This window comes from Carassius gibelio, chromosome B4, assembly GCF_023724105.1.
Source record: "Carassius gibelio isolate Cgi1373 ecotype wild population from Czech Republic chromosome B4, carGib1.2-hapl.c, whole genome shotgun sequence".
Lineage (NCBI taxonomy): Eukaryota > Metazoa > Chordata > Actinopteri > Cypriniformes > Cyprinidae > Carassius > Carassius gibelio.
Genome location: NC_068399.1, coordinates 22,704,176 through 22,721,454, shown reverse-complemented (window position 1 = coordinate 22,721,454; position 17,279 = coordinate 22,704,176). Strand labels below are relative to the sequence as shown.

Below are 17,279 nucleotides of genomic sequence, written 5' to 3'. Positions count from 1 at the left end.
AGCATCTAACCACATCTGACAACACCACCGGGTGACATCAAGCTGCAAACCTGGCAGCTGGCAGACGTTTGTTTATACCGGGGACCCTGGGAACTAAAATGATGGATACTTAAGCTCTTTGAAGCAAAAATGAGGTATCTGATAAACTCTCTAAAGTGTTTACGCACCATAAGCTTTGGAGAGCGCAGTGCATGAATATGACCCTTTAATCAATATGCCTCTCTCCAAACATATCTGTCTCTCACCAGATTTGCTTGCCTACTATGTATACCGCCCATCTCAGTGGCTTTTTCAGATTAAAAATGAAGCAGAAATGCAGTAAATCACTTTAAATGTGTGTTCAGAAAATAGCTTCAAAATCTAAATAAAGCTCTCAAAACTAGACTCAGCAATTAAAATAAAAGCATCTAACTGAGCTGTATAATGTTGTGGCATGTTAGAAATATATCATGTTCCCCAAATGCATTAAAAAGGCAAAATTATTAAAATGAAATTAAATTAAAATAAAATTATAGTCACATTTTAATTATTATTATTATTAATATTATTATTAATTAATGCATCAGAGAGTTAAGGGTAAGGTCAAGTAGAATTAGCTCCTTAAATTCAATATTAAAATCCGATTTGTATTATTTACTACATGATCCGGACTTATTGGGAAATAATTATTTATATATGCTATTCCAAATAAAAAAATGTCTAAAAAACATTCAATTAAATTAAACAATGTATAAATAAATGTACATAATAATACAATATAATTCTTGGAAACCACAATGCTGATGTCACTTCCAGTAGACATGCATGGGCTATTAAATAATGAGGCAAATAGCTACTTAGGCATTGTTTTATTAAACTTTTATGTAATGCCCACTTTTCATAATCTAATCACTTCCTGACAAATAAAATCAAGTTCCACTCACATTTCTTTATTTTATTTATTTTTTGTGCTCATTTCACTCATCAGTATGTCACATTATTGAAGTAAAATGGGTTGCATTAAGATAAAGAACTGCACATTTTGAGTTTTGACATACTATATCTGGTAGCTATTTCCAATATGCCTAATTCATATTCATTGACAGAACTGGCTCATTGAAAAAGATGAATAAAAGTCCTTTTTTGATAGAAATGATACATACATTCAGGCAGGAACACCTATAGTTCCATATACTGTAGCATATATTGTAATTCTCTCTGTGAAGCAAGCCGGGCTCTATTTATGGCTGCTAGGTCCGAGTTTCTCCTCTCTCAAACATGCTTCCACCACAAACCTCTAATTCTGCATGACACACCCTTAGAGAAGAAGAAGGAGAAGGAGAAGAAGCTGCAGGACAGAAACACAACAAAGAGCAACTGATGAAATTGAAACCAGTGTTGTCTGAGTCCGAAGCTAAACCCCATGTTAACTGAGACTGCGTCTTCAGAGCAGCAGAAGCTCTATAATCAGGAGGAACCAGCGTAGGTCTAATGTATGGTTAGATATGGAGAAGCAAACAGCCGTCGGCCAGATGCTCAGAAGACAAATGACACGGCAACACTTCAGCCACGGCATGACTTCATTCATCACCTCTGGGCTGTTTGAAATGTCTCTTTCCATTGCAGAGTGTCAAAACATGACTCAATGTATATCATAGCCATAATACACACTGTGTCCACCGCACTGTAATGAAAGGATGTGGCATGAACACACTCGTGTGCAATCTGTGCTTGCGAGACCTCTTTGTATCACACTTTTCTGCAGTCACGTCACTTATAATCATCATTTGCAACCTATTTTATTTGTGCAAAACTGTAAACCCACCTCTGAACGGCATTGTTGTCTGCTATTCATGTGGGTCAGATGTTGTTTTCCTGTCTCAGTGGCTGGTCTCGTGCTATTAGTCAAGGTCTAACTGCGCTGATTTGACCTGAGGAACCTCATGAATGTTTTAGACTTAGAGTGGCATGAGGAAAAGATGGAAAGATACAACAACCCAAATAATGTGCTCACTGATCCTACCCCAGAGACTTACAATGGTGATCCATGCAGTCCATTACCAAAGGAGCGTACCATTACTGCTCCACACGAGGGGGCGGACTGATGGGCCTCTCACATCCACGGTCCGTCTGTTTAGAGTGTGGTTTGATTAGATCACCCACTTACACCTCTAATTAGCTTCATTAAATCAGGCAACCCCCGAATTACAAGTGCGCTTCAAGCATTTTCCAGTCTGAATCTCCTCTCCCTCTTGTGCTCTGCTCATCTTGACAGATATTACAGTTTTGGTTTCTTACAGTGCTATTAATTATATATGGCCATATGTGATCATTTGACATAACTGCGATTGTTATATACTTTGAATTCCAATCACGTATAGCATGAAATACCACGTCTTTTCAGAACAGCAGCACATTCATAGGAGATGTGTGTCTCTCTTTGACTTAGTTTAACCATTTATCTTTAAAAAAATATTATTCCTAATAATAATAATAACCATTATTAATTATTATTATTATTGTTATTGTTATTTTTATTGTTGTTTACTAAAATAATAATAAACTATATTAATAACAATAATATTACAGATATAATTATTATTATATATTACTAAGTTCATAACAGACATTATTAATAAAAAACTATAATGTTCTAAATATAATAATAATTACTATAGTAAATGAGTAATATGTGTTATTATTATTTATATTACTACTATTATTAATTACTAAAATAATAAAAAACCTAATTAATAAAATATGTCATTTAAAATATAACATTTCAGATATTTATATATTTTTGTATTTATTAGATATTAATAGACAATATTAATAAAATAACAAAATCATTTAAACTATAATATTACATATTATTCTTATTCTTATTTACTAAAACACTGATAAACAATATTAATACAAATAAAAGTATAATTTACAATATAATGTTCCAAATATAATAATACTATAGTAAATTAGTAATAAATTACTATAATACATTTAATAATAATAATAATAATAATTATTATTATTATTAAATACTGTAGATTTTTTTAACCCAGCCAACCTAAATATTAGAGTAAATTTATAATTTTGAAAAAAAAAAAAAATAATAATAATAATAATAATTGTTGTTGCTGTTGTTTGTTTACTATAATAATAATATCAATACTGTAAATTGAAAGTATAAACATTATATTTATAGGTAAATATTTTAGTTAATTTAAAATATATATATATAATTCTACCCTGATGTGCAATGTTTCTTTGCAAACATTTGATTATGAGCAATCCTACATTTCATATCAAGATGTTAGTGACATTAACAAAAAAGACCATGAAATAATTAATCACAATCATTAGTATTAATAGAATTCATCCTCAGCTGAAATGTCATAAATGTGAAAACCCTACTGTCTGTATATGGCAGATCTCAGCAAATAAAGGGGCCACAGAACAGTAATGGAATGGAATAGTACCCATCTGTAAGACTTCATGAAAGAAATGCAAGCATTCTCATATATTAGACAATCTTTAACACATAGATCTTGCTAAATAACTGCTTTTATGAAGAACAGTCAGCTTTATGTGTGGAAACGCGATGCTGTCTGTGTTTTGGCTCTTTGTTTAGTGTTACTATTTGGAACATGCTCAGAAAATCAGGTCCATAAATCGCTATTTCTTACCAAAAGGGCCACTGTGACTGATGCCATGGTAACATGTACAGGGAAGTGCACTGATGGGATGTGTTCATGTCATGGCCAGAAGAGAATTTACTAAAAATGTGAATTAAGCAAACAACAACGGCATTGAGATTTGTTAATAATCAGACTTTGTCCAGGCTTTGCAACTAGGCTTGGAATGAGACTCTATACAGCACTTCTATTCACTCAAACACACACGTCCATGTGATATTTAGGCAATACGATCAGTCCTCTACATAATGTCCACGTTCCTGCTTTCTCATTTCTCTTCCTTATTCTCAAAACAAAATGGTATGGGTTTAAAAGTAGCCCAAATGCGCACACACACACATACACATACCACAAAATTACAGACTGGAAGAGGACCATGCAACAGTGAGATCTTAAAATAAAGGGAGATAGTGGTCAAACCAGAAGAGTCCCTCTGGATGCAAATTACTGTATATAAAAGAACCATCAACAGTGTCACAACACACAAATGCTTTCACTTAAAAACACTATACAATTATGTTGTCTGTCACTTTAAATGCTTAAATGTCACTTTAAACTGCAGGTTACATCGTTTTGCCAGTAGGTGGCAACAAATAACTTTACTAATAGTCTTTATTAGAGAATCATGGAAGCTGTCATTGATTTAATCGATTTGTTCAATCATGCAAATTCATTCAGGAATAAAATGAGTTACTGACCTTAAGGCGGGCATACACTGTGCGATTTTGGCAAGGTACCAACTGTACGAGTAGATTGCATGCGATGTAAAGCCAAAGTTCACGATTTGTATGCGCTCACTGTATGGCCCGATCGTCGAGTTGCAATTTGACTGCTCACACTATACGTGAGGAATCAACCGAATCAACATGTAGGATCCCTCAGAACCAGGATGTTTGTGGCGGTTTCTGAATAAACATGCTTTGGTGATATGCGCAATTCTGTGTGCTGAAACGTCCAAAAACAAAAAAAGGCGTAGGCATATCTAGAACCGCAGGTGTCTCGGAGGCTGTGGCAAATATAGTTCATCCATTTTGCAACGTGAACTGGAGGTAAGCAGGCATTTTCTTCCGTCTTTTTTGTATTTTTCTTTGCCATAACTCCACAAGTTTTCCCTCCATCACTTAAGTCCACACTGCACGCCGTGTCACCTTGGTTTAGTTTATTTTGCGGGAAACGCGGAAAATCGCTTCGTAGTCAATAGTGCGATACCTCACGAGAGGCGACCAAAATTTCGGACATGGCAGAAATCCATCCGACCAACGGATTGCCAGTCGGGAGAGTTTAATCGCCTCTCGTTTCCCCTTGTACTCTGCACGAACACTGCACGACAAACGACGCATGAAAATGCTGAAAATTGGCCCGAAAAAGTGTCGCACGAGAATTTGGCTCAAAATCCGATGAAAATCGCACAGTGTATGCCCGGCCTTATGAGTGAGTCACTGAATCATTCATTCAACCTATTCATTTAACAGCACTGCTCCGTTAACGAGTGAAACAAGTGACTGTTTTTATGAATGAGTTGCTGAACCATTTAAGCTGCCGTTGCTAGTTATAATGTTATGTTTTCATATTTTCATATTTTCTCATATTCTAGTTTAATATGCGTTTGTCTGAGTGTCTCAACCAACTACAGATAAAACAACATTGGCTCCAACAATGGCATTAGTTTGGAGATGGGATTATCAGTTTGTCCAGCCAATGGCAGATGAGGGGAGTGTTCGGGGGAAACCCATTTGAAAACAGTCATTATTTTTGTTTAGTGGTATAGAAATGACATTTGAAATGGTAAAAGTGATTAAAATGCTGGAAAACATACACGTTTACTTAAATTGTAACCTAAAATCTTGATTTTAAACAAAAAAAGGTTAACGCACATAAATATGGCTGCTAATGCATGCTTTTACACGCATTTTATAGTATTTTAGCACGACCCATGCAGTCTATGCATTGCCCAAGTTCTCTCCATTTCTCTCTTTCACCTCAAATCTGAACTTGTGTCTCTTCATGCTGATGCAATTGCTCAATGCCTTGATTCCTGTCATTGAGGAAGAGAGATTAAATGAATGAATAAACGTTTTATTAAAAGCCGTGGAATCTCTCTGTATCCACCCATCGTCTTATTATTCAAGGGACTGAGCCCTGTCCACATGCTTACAAACACCTACAAAAGGAAAATCATCCACACCAACACACACACACGTGTGAACACCTGTTTACACTTTCACACCCCATCCCCCAAAACACACATCATACACACCACTGTTTCCATGGTGATCGTTTAAACCCCATGAAATGTGGAATTTCTTTGTCGTCGCATATCTTCTCACTCAATTTGGCTCTTTTCTTTGTCTCTTTCTAATGGCCTCTTTCATCCTTTCTCTGTACTTTGGCATGTTGCACTGATAAATGTGTTTTAATCAGTGGACAGGGTGAGCTATTAAGTATTGCTGGAACAAATCAACCTCATATGAACATATATAATGTGAGTGTTTAAGACAAGTGTGCTTGTTCAGCAATAGAGAATAGTGATAGATAACTTGTCTATGGCCATATTTTAAATAGACAATATTCAGGAGAAGTCAAATACAAATACACACCCCTACTGAAACCATACACACACAAGAACACACACTTGCAAACCGTTACCTTTATTACAAATCATAATTCACTTTAGCACTTTTCAAGAATGTAATTAATTCTCGGCCTGAATGTGAAAAACTCAGAATTGTACCTGAAGTTGTGGATTTCACAAAGAAATGTGCAGGTTGTATTTCAGAACAAAAAATCACCAAAAATACCTAAAAAGAAGTAATATTTTGCATTGTGGCATTATTTTCATGACAATAAAGACCCCCAAAACACATACTTTATGTATTATATTATATTATATTATATTATATTATATTATATTATATTATATTATATTATATTATATTATATTATATACTTTGGCATTTAAATAGTTTATAATATTCTGTGATAATACTAATTTGGTGTAGAATATCAATGATGTTACGATCATGATGTAAAACTGTAGTTCAGCTGACTTCGTCTTTTGAATGAGTGTGTTTGTGTTTATTTGTCATTCTGATCCCTTTATTGGGTTCATAGTTCATTCTGTCACAGACCAAAAATGTGACCTCTCCCTGTCATCTTGGGAACGGGCATAAACAATAGCCAAATGTGGTTAGGTCCCTCTTCTCCTCTTCTGTTCTCCCATTAACAGTCTATAGCTCAAGTCTTACAGCAAGATCAATGCTTATCAATACTCTCGCCAGCAAAACGCTCAATTCAGCACGTGCTGACACTCCACGCTGAGCATAATGACTGCAGCTAGTAAGTTGACAAAGGCCCTAATGAGACTCACTCACACACACACACACACACAAACAAACCCACACTACTATGCCCATTAGAAAAAAACACAAAAGAGATCTCATTTGATTCTCCTAGAAGTCTGCTGCTGATTTCTCATCTGAACAAAAGACTCCAAATGTTAAAAATATCAGCACACACAGTCATTTTACACCTCTATACTTACGCTGTATGTCAACAATTGTCGAATTAGTTTCTCCTAAGGACTTTTAGAAACAATATCAAAACCAAGTCACTTATATAAAGCATATCTGAGAACTTTATCTCTCCTAAGCCTTAAAAGGACGACATCCGAGCACCACTTCTGGGATCTGCACACACCATGACCTCCTGAATCTGTAATTATCAAATTCAAAAAAGAAGCAACACATAATCACGCAAAACAAAGTCGCTATACCAAAATATTTAAAGCACTGGCTCCTAACAAAAAAAAGCTAAGTTATTATGGGATTTAGGATATAATCAGCCATACACAGAGATCTCTTCATTCTTCCAGATGCGGGTGGCTGGCATCCAGATGTTGGACTTGGTAAATTACACTTTTGCTGTTTTCCATCATTAAGACATGGCTCCTCCCACGACAACACGCTGCAGACGGTGCAAACTGGGCTTAATGGACCTAATGGCTGACTCATAAAACACAAACATGTGCATACCTTTTATCTCACACATATGGCAGTGCTGGGAATTATTTTAACAATTAACCATCTCAGAGACAGGAAGGGCAAGAGAGAGGGAGACAGATGGGCAGAAAGCATGTGCCCGTCTGTCTGCAGGCGTGGCTTTTGACATCAACCGAAATGAAAGAACAAGGAAGCCTTTCAGATATGCTGGGGTTTCCTGCAGTTGACATTTTTTCAGAGATATGCTACAAGCTTATCAGGATACGGGGGCAGGTATGATAGCAGCAGCTGTTCTTATGCCACCCAAAAACATGAATCAGCGAGTGTGAGCCACAAATTCAATCCGTTCCAACAGATGAATATCAACCAAATTGGTCTGGTGGGCTTCGACAACACAAGCTCTGGCTCGAACACAAAGGCATGGTGCAATAATGACAGCGAAGTGCAGCGAGGAGAATGTGGATCAGGGCCATTAATCAAACATGATTTCACTACATTTAAGTCACAAATATATATCTATAATATATTTTAATATTAATATGAATATATATATTTGAATTTAATATTACACAGAATTTGGCCTTATAATGTATGCTATTTTAATGTATGTGCTTTTATTTCTATTATATATTTGCTATTATAATAATATTTATTATTAAAAATAATATCTTTTTTAAACATATTTAAAAAAATATTAATACAAATAAAAAGAATAAAAAAAATATTATGACAGCATATCACATCTCTCTTGATAATCAATAATTATATAATAGCTAAATATGTACGAAAAGTACATTAATATTAAATATGATTTATATATATATATATATATATATATATATATATATATATATATATATATATATATATATATATATATATTGTTTTTTTTTTTTACTATTAAATAAATAATATTATGACATCATATGTCAAAATGTATTCTGAAATGTTAATACTCCAGATGCACCAGTGTCCACATCTCTCTGGGACCAGCTTGCGCATGTGGGTGCGTGCACACTGATGAGAAGAGCTTGAAAAACAACGGGCCAACCAAGATCACACAAACAGGATATCCTGCATATGCACTCTAAAAAAAGGCCCACACAAAAAAAAAATCTAAACAACAATGAGCTCAGAACTGGCAGGCAACAGTTGCGCAATGGCAAACAGAGAGTGTGATTTGAGCTTTGGTATATCATTTGTTTTCACGTTGGCATGACCTTTATCCTTCATAAACATCAAATGCCAGACCACCTCAACAGACTCCAAAGATGAAGAAGAAAGACTGCCGTGCGTCAGGGAAACTCACTCACAGAAATACAGAAAGATGGCCTTATCTAAGCTCTCAGGAAGAATCTGGATTCTTTGGTCTGCTGGTCTGGGTCCTCATCTTAGCCCTGAGAAACCAACCCTTAAGGAATGTTGAGCTCCCTGCAGACATTCCTTATCTCTTCGCTCCTAAGACAATTCATTTTGGTTCCTTTCCAGCCCATATTACCTCCTATCTCTACAGTCCTGCCCAGAGGAAAACTGAAGCATCAGAAGTTGCTCTTATCAAGAGTTCACAGTCATTCTTCATTTTAGAACCTTCTCTCAGATGTTTCTTTTAGAATACTTTAGGAGAAATAAAAATAGAGACATAAAAAGTGCTATAAAAAGTGTACAGTGTAGAGAAATGTGATGAGAAATCTTTGGCTTTTGATTTTGTATATTGACATATCAGAACCCAGACCTTTATTCTTAGACTATATCTAAGATATTAAATATTCAAGGTTCAGATGCTGATTACCACGGAAGAAAAGAGGATTTAAAATGAAACGTGAAGCTTATAATATTATAATAGCACTTAAGGTTTTTTTGAAATGTTTGTATTATTTGCGCTATAGAGCTGTTTATATCTTTTTTTTTGTCATTTTGAAAAAAAACATTCTCATTATTCACAATAAAATCATGTTAGTGTGCATATTGTATAAGGTCTCATGACTGTGCTATCAAAAGAGAAAGTATTTAGTTGTTTACAAATTGTAACCAATCACCCCAACCCAGATTTTGGCATTTGCTTCTCTTTCTCTGATCCTCATAAACACACTGAAGCATTACGTCAGCCTGTCATTCAACCGCTCAGGTCCATTTGAGGCGCTTTCCAGTGTGTGTGTGTGTGTGTGTGTGTGTCTCGTGCTGTGCCAGTGTGTTCTCGGGGTATGTTTGTGGGCTAGAGTGCAAAATCAGGTCACACAAGGGGGGAGGAAAGGAGAAAAGAGCAAGGACATGTGGCCATAGACACACAGGCACACACACACACACACACACACACACAAACAGAAGAGGAAACTGAAACACCTGTCAAGCCAAAGGGGAGCATAAGGGAGTCTGTTATATTAGACATTGTTCATAAGCATGTGGGATGCACAGATGCGTTTAGAAACAGCTGCTCGTACCACCATGCAAAAAATGCCTGTACATCCCAACAGACCATGGGCCGCTGTTGCACCCCAGTGATGCTTTGAAAAAGTGTTGAATTGAAGGAATAGAGCACCTAAATATTAAAATTAGCTAAAAATTTACATGAGTAGGTAAATGTAGGTGAGTTTGTTTCTTCATTGGAACAGATTTGGAGATTTGCTTTAGCATTTGCTCACCAATAGATCCTCTGCAGTGAATGGGTGCCGTCAGAATGAGAGTCCAAACAGCTAATAAAGACATCATTATAATCCACAAGTTATCCACGAGACTCCAGTCAATCAGTTAATGTCTTGTGAAGCAAAAAGCTGTGTTTTTGTAAGAAACAAATCCATTAATGTAGTGGTTTATCCTTAAACCATTGGATCTTGTCTATAATCCAACAATGGTTTACCCACTGAAAACAGCCTTTTGTCCTCTCGCATTGAAATCCACCAACATATTTGTTTAGAAATATTTTGGACTGTTTTCACCTGTAAACAGTACTTGATCTCTGCATATATCTCTCCTGTTCCATACACCAACATTTCATTGGATAGAATATTTTAGTCAGAAGTAATGGTTTGAATTTAAGAACATCTTATTGATGGAAATAATGTTGACTTCTTGTGGATTAATGCAATGCTCTCATTCTGATGAAACCCATTCACTGCAGAGTGATGCAATTCTGATTTTTTCCAAATCTGTTCTTATGACGAAACAAACTCTTGCATGACTCGTGGGTTAGCAAGATTTCAGCAACTATTCATTTTTGGTGAACTATTCCTTAAAACACAAGAGGCCATGTGTCACACTGTGCACTTTAGATCTCCTCTGAAATATCCTGTGCAGATGTGGAGATGACGTCTGGATGAGTGTACATGAACTCATCAGTTTCTCTGTCTTGCTTCAGCATCCCCTCGGTGTAAGACGATGATGACCTTCACATGCCGGTGGCGCTGATGACTCACCTTTTCCAGAGACATTCCACCGTGCCGGTGGCCACAGCAGTTACTCTCTACTGCACTACTACACAGGTCTCATTGTCCTTATCTGGATCTTCCATCCGCAGCGCATGGGAATTCCCCAGAAAAACAGATGACATGCTACATGCTCTGGTCAAGATGAAACAAACCAGGAAGCAGGCATAATTATACCTCCTACATCATCCATCAATACAATTTCCAGATGTGCCATGTGAAGTTCCAGTGGATTAAGACATAGATAGATAGATAGATAGATAGATAGATAGATAGATAGATAGATAGATAGATAGAACTTTTAAATTGTAGCTATTTTGAAAATGCCTAAATAAGTATACTACTTTAACACTGATAGATAGATAGATAGATAGATAGATAGATAGATAGATAGATAGATAGATAGATAGATAGATAGATAGATAGATAGATAGTCGACTCATGAAGGAAATTGCTCAACCAGTAAAGCACATTTTTCCATGTATTTATGGAATTATGCTCGTCCACTTTCCTTAATTGTCAATTTCACAACGGAATAAGTTGCAGTTACGAACAGAAGCAGCATGGCGAATGTAGCCTCTGTCAACTCAACTGTGTGTCAGTTAGGCTAGTCTATTGATGTATGAATGTTTGCAAAGCGTGTTTGGTATACAGTGACTCTACTGTACCGGCCACTGGAGACAATGACCGTCCCTCAACAACACTAAACAACGGAGCCGAGCTCTACCCATTGTGTTTTAAAAGATTAAAAACACATAAAACCGGACGTCATTGTTGATAGGCTACAGACAGCTGCAGCTTTGATGTGAGTCAGTAGCCTACATCATTCACTCTCGCTGCTGCTGCTGATCGATGCACGCGCTCCTTCAAACAGCTTATTGATTATTAATCACATTCTTCCACACTAAATCACCATGTCACAGGCTACAAAAGGGAATGAAAGAGCATCTCAAATTGACTAAAAGCCTTTAGGAGGAAACCACCACGAAGTCCTACCTGGTTGGAACATACTTTGGAAATAGAAGATGACCAGAATAAAAGATCCTAAACAAGTGGCCAGCACCATCCGGCAGATCCTACTCATCCTCATGAGGTCTAGTAATGTCTGTTTCATGGCTGGGCACGGAGAGACGGAGGGACGGAGCCCCGTACAGCGGGTCTGTGTCTGATGCTGATGCCGCCTGCGTCCGTGTCTCAAAGATCTCAGCGCAGCTCCCTTGAGTGCACTACCTTCCTGCGCACACTAGTCTACAGCGGCGAAACTCCGCCCCCTCTCGCCGCGCGCCCACACTGTAGAAATGCTTTTCATCTTATATTTGTTTCCATTTGACTTGCCCCAATATTTTTCTGCCATTTCTGTTTACTTTTTAAGAGTTTTCAAAGTCGCAGTTATAATTTATTACATCTGCAGTTGGATTAAAAGAGGTCAAAAGGTCTATTTTAAGTTGCTTTAAAAAATAAAGCAAGCATTGCAATTAAACTAAAGGTTTTTAGTTAATGTTTGACATTTTTGCAGTAAATCCCACTTATATCCATGAGCCAGTATATCAATCCAGGTCTGCCACTAAATTTGATGGTAAAGTGTCACATTTTCCATAGTAATCACAGTTAATTATTGTAGCTTTTGTTCTTATTGTTAATCTGATTCAAACAAAATGGAAAGGCTTATTTATTTATTAATTTATTTATGTGTTTGTAATTGTACATGTATTTATTTAATAAAATAGCATTTTAGCTGAAACATTATTAATTTATACATTGAATATAATATATAAACTACACACACACACACACACACACATGCATATCTACATGTATATTAATAATTAATAATAATATATACATATTTTGTATGCTATAGAAACTACATGCACATATAAACATAATATTATTAATACTAACCATTTATATATTGTACTTTGTATATAATAGAAACTAAGCTACGTGCATTTATAAACTAAATTATTATTAGTATTATTATAATTACAACTAATAATAAACAAAAAATATAATTAATAGAATATAAATAAAACTGTAATAAAATTATTAAAAATAAATAAACAGGAAATTAAAGGAAACTTAATAATTATAATAATAACAATTATTATTATTATTATTATTATTATTATTAGGTTAAGTCAAAAGGCATAAGGATTACATTTGTATTTATAATGTATAATAAACCAAGTAATTTGAGAAGAGTTTTTGGCAATTCCAAATTGAAAATTAAGCCTTAATTCCAATGGATATAAACTGCCACAACATTTCCTCCTCAATAAGCAGTGGCTAATATAATTATGCATTCACGGTCCACAGCATTCAGTGCTGACTGAAGCAGAAACGTTTAAAATTCATGAGTGATTTTGCATTCTGGACCTGCTGATTAGAGCCACTTTCTGAGGTGTCCATTCCCAAGAGGAAGCACTCAGGGAATTAGGCCAGAATTACAAGGTCATGTTGTTGATGTCTATTGAGAACCTATGAAGGGAAGAGAGGAGAGATTTTACTGTACAGCAAGAAATTACAGCATAGAAAGTATGCTGGGAAACTCCTGGAAAATGCAGTTATTTGTGGCTTGCATGTGACTGTAAGTACAGCTTTTGTGCCAGTTTAGACAAAATAAGCAGTCAGGACAGGGGTACAATACTGTTATATTTTTATTTGACTTAAAGCCCTTACTGTACACACTTATGAGGAGATAACAGTGCCTTAAGTATTCAAATGCATTAAATATAATTATATTTTCCCTCCACTCAGGTCAGGCATGAGAATGTAAAGGTTTTGTAATTATATTTTAATATTTCAGAGCTAGCTGTGATTAAACTTCTACTCTTATAGGTACAAGCTTTGTACAAGAATCTGCTTTCAGACAGAAGTTAGTAAAAAAAAAAAAAAGTATATACATATTAATTTTTCCCATTTTAATTTGTTCTTTAGGTGCAAACTACACAAATTTATTTTCCTTGAAAACACTGTCAAAAATAATCAGAGACAAAAGACAAAACCATATCATCCACCCACATTCAAAGTAAAGAAGAGCATTTAGTTACTTTTCACTTCACTGTGCAACATATGTTTGCCATCACTTTGAGCATATGACACTTTTAAAGTAATGAAGTATCAACATAGGTGCATTATTCACTCATGAAGAAAAAAGAAGTTCAAATATGTAGGGAAAAAAGGGAGAAAAAAGGGGAAGTTTTCACAGTTGGCAATGATAAACAAATACTGCATTTGAATGTGAAATTCACCTCATTAATTTCTATTTTCAAGCTGAGCTCAAGCACTAGTAATCTTTACCTGAGACAAGAAAAAAAAAGGAGGAAAGGTAAATAAGAGGAAGTTAGAGGTAAGTGTGTATAGGATTTCCACCTATTTCCATAAAATTAATTTATATGATAATTTCCCATGTAGGCCTAGATTGGCTACGTAATGAGTATGAATCATGTCAACAAACCAAATGAAGGGAACATGCTGAAAAGCAACGTTTTGATGATTAAGGTCAATAAAAACGATTTAAAAGGAACATAGATATGTCGCTAAATGCAACATCTTCTAATATGCACAATATCATTCCCAGCGCGCCCCCTGGTGATCAACATACACGCTTGCACAAACTGTCTCGCGAAGCTCCATTTCCGGCGTCCAATCAAGTTGCAGCGCGAGAGCGAGCCAGGTTTGTATTTGTGGCTCCGGTCAAATGATCCGCTTCAGCGGTAATTCTCGTGTTTAACGGATAGAAAAGGCCGATACCGGCAAGCTGTTACAGGTTTCGCCAGGTCGAAGCAGCCGTTAAATAGAGGAAGTCTTAAAACAATTAATGTTTGAGGATGGGTAAGAGATTATTTGAGTGGAGAGATGGAGGCTAACGTTACATCCACGCGAGGCCCCGAAGCCACATTTAATAAACAGCAAGTCTAATTATAAAAGAAGACAGTTAATTTCTGGTTAAGGTTTATTTATTTTTTTAATTATATATTTCCCTATGTTAAATGTGTTTAATTTGTTAGCTTGAGCTGGGACGATGCTAACCTGCTAACGTTAGCTGACTATCAAAACAAAGGCTGCCAGAAATACATACAAATAATTATATGACCAGTTATTATTAATATTAATAACATATCCAAAGCCACGTAACGTTACATATTTATTTATAATTCGCATTTGAATAAGTGTCTTTACTAGCTGTTTAATCTAGTTTTTCTTATTAACCCGTCATTTTTTAATAGGATTTTTGTTGCTTCTTTGACGAATAACTTTTTGTTCCTCTTTTGTAAGTGTACTTCTTGTTTCTCTTTGGATAAAAATCCCAGCTAATTTTTTTTTAATGTTTTATAAATATTGTACATATGGTTATTCAGTATTATTATTAATACTGGTTTTAATGCTCTGGAGAGTGTTCTAGTTGCTGTGGGTCATGAGTAAATATTTTTGCTCATTATAAAGCTGTAGTTGGAATAAATGTCTTAACCCCCATTGTCCTGTTTGTGTTTTCAGATGGACAGAGACAGCAGCACCACAGATACCACTCAGTTAGGAATAACTGGAGAGTATATGACAGGAGGGACGTATGTCTTGCAGACCCAGGATGGTATGGACATGATCTCACCATAAATCATTATTCTGTGTTGGAGATAATGAGAAAAGTTGTTATTATGAGTTAAGTAGCAGTAGTTTGTCTATTGTAATGTTTTTTTGTTTGTTTGTTTTGCAGATGATGGGGATGAAAGTTACAATGACCATGAGGATGGCAACGGCAGTAAAGACCATTTCCGAGAGCAGGACATCTACCTTCCCATCGCAAATGTTGCCCGCATCATGAAGAATGCCATCCCACAGACCGGAAAGGTAATATTAGAGATTTTAGAAATTGTTTCCAGGTATGGAGAACTCATAATAACTCTGTTTTCAATATATTTTATGAGCTAGAATTGTCCCTTTGGAATGCATCTATAGAAATCTTACGTAGGAGTAACCTCGATCTCTTCCGTCTTCTCTCTTTTTAAACAGATAGCAAAGGATGCAAAAGAGTGTGTGCAGGAGTGTGTGAGCGAGTTCATAAGCTTCATCACATCTGAGGCCAGCGAGCGATGCCATCAAGAGAAACGCAAGACCATAAACGGAGAGGACATCCTGTTTGCTATGTCCACTCTGGGTTTTGACATGTACTTGGAGCCGCTTAAAAACTACCTGCAGAAGTTCAGAGAGGTATTATTCACTTACATAAGCAAAATTAATAATATTTTTTTTTGCACTTTTGAAATAGAATATCGTAGAATGTCATTTTTAGAAAAGCACTACCTGCATGTGTCATCATGAATATCAGTTTTAGAGCACAAATTGTGGTTAGAGGTGAAGTAACATATTCATGTTTCCAAGGCTATGAAGGGTGAGAAAGGCTTCACTCCGGTTACAGTCAGCGAAGGCCCTGGAGAAGAGCTTACAGATGACAGTTTCAGTAAGTGCGGTCTCTTTCATTCATATAGCTTGATTCTAGCTTAGGTCTACATAATGAATTAATGTTGTGTTACTTTGAACTTCCAGCCGGTCAGTTGCCTGCAGGATTGATCACTGCTGATGGCCAGCAACAGAATGTGATGGTTTATACCACCTCATACCAGCAGGTTAGTATGTTAAACAGATATATGACTGAAGATTCCTGATGACACTGAACCATTTACTGTTGTAAGATTTTAGTTATGCTCACTATTTAACCCAATGTTTTTTTTCTATGATCCTTTAGATCCCTGGCGTTCAGCAGATACAATTCTCATGACCGAAGACTGTCCCGACTTATATCTAGTAGCCTGTCCAGTGTCCAGACAGACTTATCTCTTGTCTTGCAAAGTTTTCAGGTCAGTGTAGGAAGATCAAGAGATGCCTGGGTACCAGAACAGGAACAGAAGTGCCTGTTGTCAGGAGGATGATTTGATCTTAAGTGATGTCTTGTAATTCATTCAGTATTATATATTTAGGCCAGTTTGTTTATAATGGTGTACTTGGTACAGGCCGAACCAAATTATGACTTTTGGGAGGGGGTTCCTTGTATTTAATATTATTTTAGAGATGGTGCAGTTGGAAGCTAGAAGGGGAATCAAGGGAATTTTCATTTGATTTGACATTTGGTCTTAATTAACCTATTGAACTGAAATTGTTATGCTGATTCTTTGAATAAAAAAAAGTGATCTGTA

The 17,279-nt window shown here is 35.9% G+C and overlaps 2 protein-coding genes across 5 annotated transcripts in view; one reads left to right on the top strand and one right to left on the bottom strand.

The window, feature by feature from the left end:
• LOC127956706 (carbohydrate sulfotransferase 11) overlaps positions 1–12,320 on the bottom strand; it is a 38,768-nt gene extending 26,448 nt beyond the window's left edge. Inside the window, exon 1 of one of the 2 annotated variants that reach the window (XM_052554870.1) lies at positions 12,085–12,320. In XM_052554870.1, coding sequence (XP_052410830.1) covers positions 12,085–12,202 — 118 coding nt within the window. In that variant the 5' untranslated portion in view covers positions 12,203–12,320. The remainder of the gene's footprint in view (positions 1–12,084) is intronic. The other variant, XM_052554871.1, reaches the window with a different exon arrangement.
• Positions 12,321–14,693: 2,373 nt separating this feature from the next.
• Positions 14,694–17,279, top strand: LOC127956676 (nuclear transcription factor Y subunit beta). 3 transcript variants are annotated; one of them, XM_052554826.1, is made up of 8 exons: positions 14,786–14,922; positions 15,318–15,361; positions 15,586–15,679; positions 15,803–15,936; positions 16,099–16,296; positions 16,468–16,546; positions 16,633–16,712; positions 16,832–17,279. In XM_052554826.1, exons 3-8 carry the CDS (start codon positions 15,586–15,588, stop codon positions 16,862–16,864), a joined length of 618 nt encoding a protein of 205 aa, XP_052410786.1. In that variant the 5' UTR covers positions 14,786–14,922; positions 15,318–15,361; the 3' UTR covers positions 16,865–17,279. The 3 variants fall into 3 exon arrangements, with proteins under 3 accessions (XP_052410785.1, XP_052410788.1, XP_052410786.1); XM_052554825.1 differs by lacking the exons at positions 14,786–14,922; positions 15,318–15,361 and adding an exon at positions 14,694–14,764; XM_052554828.1 differs by lacking the exon at positions 15,318–15,361 and having other exon boundaries at positions 14,783–14,922.

What these genes read in the sequence shown, in the direction of transcription:
- LOC127956676 (XM_052554825.1), top strand. Translation starts at nt 15,586, where the DNA reads ATGGACAGAGACAGCAGCACCACAGATACCACTCAGTTAGGAATAACT. An exon ending in TGTCTTGCAGACCCAGGATG is followed by an intron (nt 15,680 to 15,802) that starts GTATGGACATGA and finishes TTTGTTTTGCAG; the next exon opens with ATGATGGGGATGAAAGTTAC. An exon ending in GCTTACAGATGACAGTTTCA is followed by an intron (nt 16,547 to 16,632) that starts GTAAGTGCGGTC and finishes TTGAACTTCCAG; the next exon opens with CCGGTCAGTTGCCTGCAGGA.